Source organism: Mastomys coucha, unplaced genomic scaffold (genome assembly GCF_008632895.1).
Source record: "Mastomys coucha isolate ucsf_1 unplaced genomic scaffold, UCSF_Mcou_1 pScaffold12, whole genome shotgun sequence".
NCBI classification, from domain to species: Eukaryota; Metazoa; Chordata; class Mammalia; order Rodentia; family Muridae; genus Mastomys; species Mastomys coucha.
Genome location: NW_022196894.1, coordinates 25,042,013 through 25,046,492, shown reverse-complemented (window position 1 = coordinate 25,046,492; position 4,480 = coordinate 25,042,013). Strand labels below are relative to the sequence as shown.

General features: G+C 37.3%; 1 protein-coding gene across 1 annotated transcript in view; it reads left to right on the top strand.

The window, feature by feature from the left end:
• The first annotated feature begins 1,868 nt into the window (after nt 1-1,868).
• Uts2b (urotensin 2B) overlaps nt 1,869-4,480 on the top strand; it is a 10,392-nt gene continuing 7,780 nt past the window's right edge. Inside the window, exon 1 of the mRNA XM_031364665.1 lies at nt 1,869-1,968. Within this exon, the coding sequence (XP_031220525.1) occupies nt 1,869-1,968 (100 nt within the window). The remainder of the gene's footprint in view (nt 1,969-4,480) is intronic.

The window sequence follows — 4,480 nt, the reverse complement described above, 5'->3', positions numbered from 1 at the left end:
AAATTTACCTGACAAAAATCTGAAGAGAATCCATCTGTTTAGAGATGAATCATCACCGTCAAAATAGTTTGCAACTTTCATGACCATGCTCATAGGCTGTCGTGTATTTCAGTGGTAGAGTAGCTAGTTATTTAGTCGTAGATTTTATCTTCAGTAATACACACATGTACACACACACTCACATGCACACACAGGCACACAGGCAAAACAACAAAGGAAAGTAACAAAACTCACCTTGAGAATTAGGATTCCTCATGAAGTTTTACATTAAAGTTTAGAATACAATTTTAATACTTAAATATGAACATAAATATAAAATAAAATTAAATTTGCATATATTGATATTTAAAATTTACCCATGGCTGGCCAGTGTGACACATACCTGTAATTTCATTACTTAGAGACAAAGGCAGATGAATCTCTATGAGTTCCAAACCATCCTAACCTATACCACAAGTTGTAGGCTAACCAGAGCAACATTACACACATGTATATTTTAAAGCTTTCTTATAAATTTGAGACATAAGATGAATATATTTTTAAAGTTATTCACATTTAACTTTATGATTTCTTGTAAAAATCCCTTAGAACTCTTAACTTTCAATTATTAGTTTAATTTTGATGAGTTTATTTTATATCTTATTATTTACTTTCTTTTCCAGTTTAGAAGTAGAGGCAGGCTTACAGACACACAACAGTAACGAAATGGAAAGGGACTATGGTATTTGATACATACAGTCCAAAGGGTCAAAAAAAAGTCACAACTTGGAGTAAGATGAATGACGAAAGACACTAAAGTCTTGGTGTGGGTGATGTTGATCTGGGGCTTCTGACATGAACAGGCAAGATGGACAGAGAACAAATCTGACCGGCTGGCAATGTGTTGGTGAGGTTTAGAGGCAGAAAGGGTAAGGGATGGGTTCAGGAGTTAAAACTAGAAAATGAACCTGTGAAAGAACACAGAAGAACACACATGGATATCAAAAATAGGTATTGATGAAAACATCAAAGCAACTGCATAGTTAAATAAAATTATGTTTATCCCATTTCAATCTTAATACAGCCTCAGTCCCTTAGGAGAAGCAAATGCCAAGACGGGAGATCATTACAGCATCACTGGGGCCATTAAATCAGAATTCAGGATATAATGAAATACTCTGACTTAAAATAAAACCATCTCAATTAGAGTGAGTATTAAAGAGAGTAATTGATGGGCCATTTGCCAGCTTTGGATTAATTAAATTGAGCCTTGATTTAAGAAAGTGCTGCTTGTAGCAGAAAGAGCCCATCTCTTTAGTGAAGCAAAGCATTTAAAAGCTGAGCGTTTTCCAACTTTCAACCTTTTGGTTGGTTAAGAATGAGGGTGGTGCTCCTGTTACTATTAGCATTATAATCACTTGGCTCTAAATCGGACAAATTGGTCCCACTTTTACCAGCTTCCTATGTTCTCAACCTTAGGCATTATAAGGATTTAAGGACAAGTAACCCTGTATAATAAAGAAATAAACAAAAGTTTATGATTGGCCAACACATTCTATTTCCTGAGTAACTGCTGTGGGCTTTGTACATGTGTTTAATTGTGTGAGCCTGCATAGGAATGCCTGCATTTAGTGAAATGGGCAGGTACAAGATATATCGATCTGGTTCTTCCTGCCATTGAGCGTGTAGCCAATCTGTCACTTCTCCAGACAGTGAATCATGTTGACAGGATGCATTACATTTTATAAATGTCTTCCCTTATCTAGAAGACTCATACTTGAAGCACACTTGCCTTTAAAGGCAGGCGCTGCTGCACTCCATGGCCATTGACATATCTGTCTTGACTCGAAAATTTGGTTTCTTTGTTAGGACAGGAAGAGATTTTTAACATGAAGGTCTTCTCAGCCTCTCTCTGCTTTGGACTCCTGGCTTTGTTGTCTGTAATGAACCTTTTAAAATCTGTGCGTGGACGGCCACATCTGAGCTCAGGTAAGCGTGCATGAATCGAAAGCCTTACGGGTGGGTAAATAATCCTTTTCCTGTTTACTTCACTTATTTTTCTGCCATTAGTGAAATAACTTCATAAGGCAGTAATGTAAGTCAATCACTGAATTCTCCTCAAGGAGCTACTGCTCTGAATTGAGTGTACACTCTGAAGCTTTTCTTTTTTGATAAATTGTGCCGAATTGTCCAATATACTACATTAGCTTCAGCTATATTTTTCTCTAGTCACAAGTGTTTATTTTACATTTGTCCTATACGCTTAGAGATTTTAAATGTGGAACAAGCTATAGAGCCATTCATACTCCAGGAGTACCTTGGAGAAAGAAAAAGGCTTCTGTCATAGGAGATTATTAGTTTGATGTCCATGAAAGGCGAAAGGAGAAAATAACAATGTGCTTGCAGAGCTCTAGGCAGTAAACCTGATGGATTGGTAGTGGGTGTGGACCCTGGGATTAGATGTTTATACTTTACATATGCATGAAGCCGGAGTTAACAATGACCAGTAATATATATGACTGTTACAAAGAGTACCACAGATTGCAACAGTTTTGTTCATATGTTTATGCTCTGCCAGAACCACCAGGAATCTCCTTATTTTGCAGAGAGAGCAATAGAACCCTCTCTGCAAGAGAGCCATCCAAAGGCAGTGTCTCTGTGTCACTTTTTATCCGTGTCACTACATTGTGCTTACTTCGTGAGCACACGAAGGAAATTATTTAATTGTGGTGTCTATAAAAATATATCCATTTTAGAATGGGGGAAAGTGACTTTCTATGCTTACTATCTTATAACAAATTCAACTTTGAAAATGTTACTGCAGTGTATATAAGTATCCTTTTCTCTGGGACCTGATTAACTTACATGGAGTGTTTATTAGGCAACCAAGTTAACATGTGATAATTTTGTAGTTTTTCTTGTTTTAAAAGTAGTGACTTAAAAAATACTTTTCTTAAGACAATATTCCTTCCTGCTTGAAACTGTGGGGTTTTCTTTCCTGTTATCTAACCTACCTTCTGGTCAGAAGGAGCTAGACATTTTACCATACACAGCTGGAAGTGGGAGGGAATTTAATTAGTGTTATGTGACAGGAAGGTAGAAAAGGGATCAAGTTTCTCACATCTCCATTTAATTCAACTTTACTTGACCTTGTTAGCTCTAATGTGGTTTTAAAAGCCAATGAAATTAAAGTTATGTTTCGGCCGTATAAAGGAAATTTATAAAACTGACTTACTAATGAAGGTTTTCCTACTGACAGGTGAATACCATGAGAAAAGTCAGTTCAAGGGTGGGACTTACACATTCTGTATTCTATTCACAGCACTCACGTTTGTCCACTCCATCTGAGGCACTGCCTTTGTATGGTTCTACTTCAGAGAGGGTTCTATTGCTCTCTTTCCAAAAAAAGGAGATTTCTGATGGTTCTGACAGAGTGTAAATATGCCAGCAAAACTGTCCTGGTCTGTGGTACTTTGCAACAGTATTACTGGTCATTGTAACTCTGGCTTTACGCATATGTGAAATAAACATACATGTGTGACTCTAAAAGCACTGATAAGATTTATAAGTCACACGTATAACTTCAGGATTCCATAGGGTGACTTGACTTGTGTGTATTCCTAGCTGCATAGTGGAAACATGCTGTTACTCTCTTTGATCTCAGAATCATTGAACATACAAGAAGATGCTTAATTTTTAAGGAGTTGATTTTCTGTTCTAGATATTTCAAGGGTAAAATGAGCTTTTCTCATGTACATTAAATATCCATAACAACTGGCACAATGCTGCTAGCTTTTATTCATGGGACAATATTAAAGCATGCCTCAACACAAAGTGTAGAGCTGGGAAACAGTTTACCAGAAGAGTAACAAAAGACAACATAACCAAGATGTCTAAGGAGGGATTATTTTGTTACATTATTATCTGGGGACGTTTCTAGGTTTCCTTTTGGAAGAATTTCTTGTTTCTGTTTATTAGAAGTTTCGAATGTTCCTGTGAGCAAGAAGTGAACTGTTTTTTAGTGTTGAACCCCCTTTGAGTAGCCATGAATGGGTATTTTCTGTGTCTTTATCTAGCATTCATTCTCTCGATGGCTGTCGCAGTTTATCTTCCTTTGCAACAAAGACTCATCTGCATTTACATGCTTAGTATACCCCATCCATGGAGCAAGAGATAGTGTATTTTTTAAGTGTGTGTGTGTGTGTGTGTGTGTGTGTGTGTGTGTGTGTGTGGTGTATGTGTGTAATCCAGAAGTCAACATCAAATCTCCCAGAGTCGGAATTACAGGAGGTCATAAGCAGCCTTATGTGTGTGCTGGAACTGAACATGGGTCTTTTTCAAGAGCAGCAAGCACTCAGCCATTGCATTCTCTCTCCAGTCCCCAAGATCTTTAAGCTGTACGTGAGGGACCGTGACCCAGGGTTCAGTTTTCCCTCAAAATACCATATTCAAAGTAGCAACAGGTTCATGAAGGTTTTTTCTTTTAAGTTTACTTCTTAGA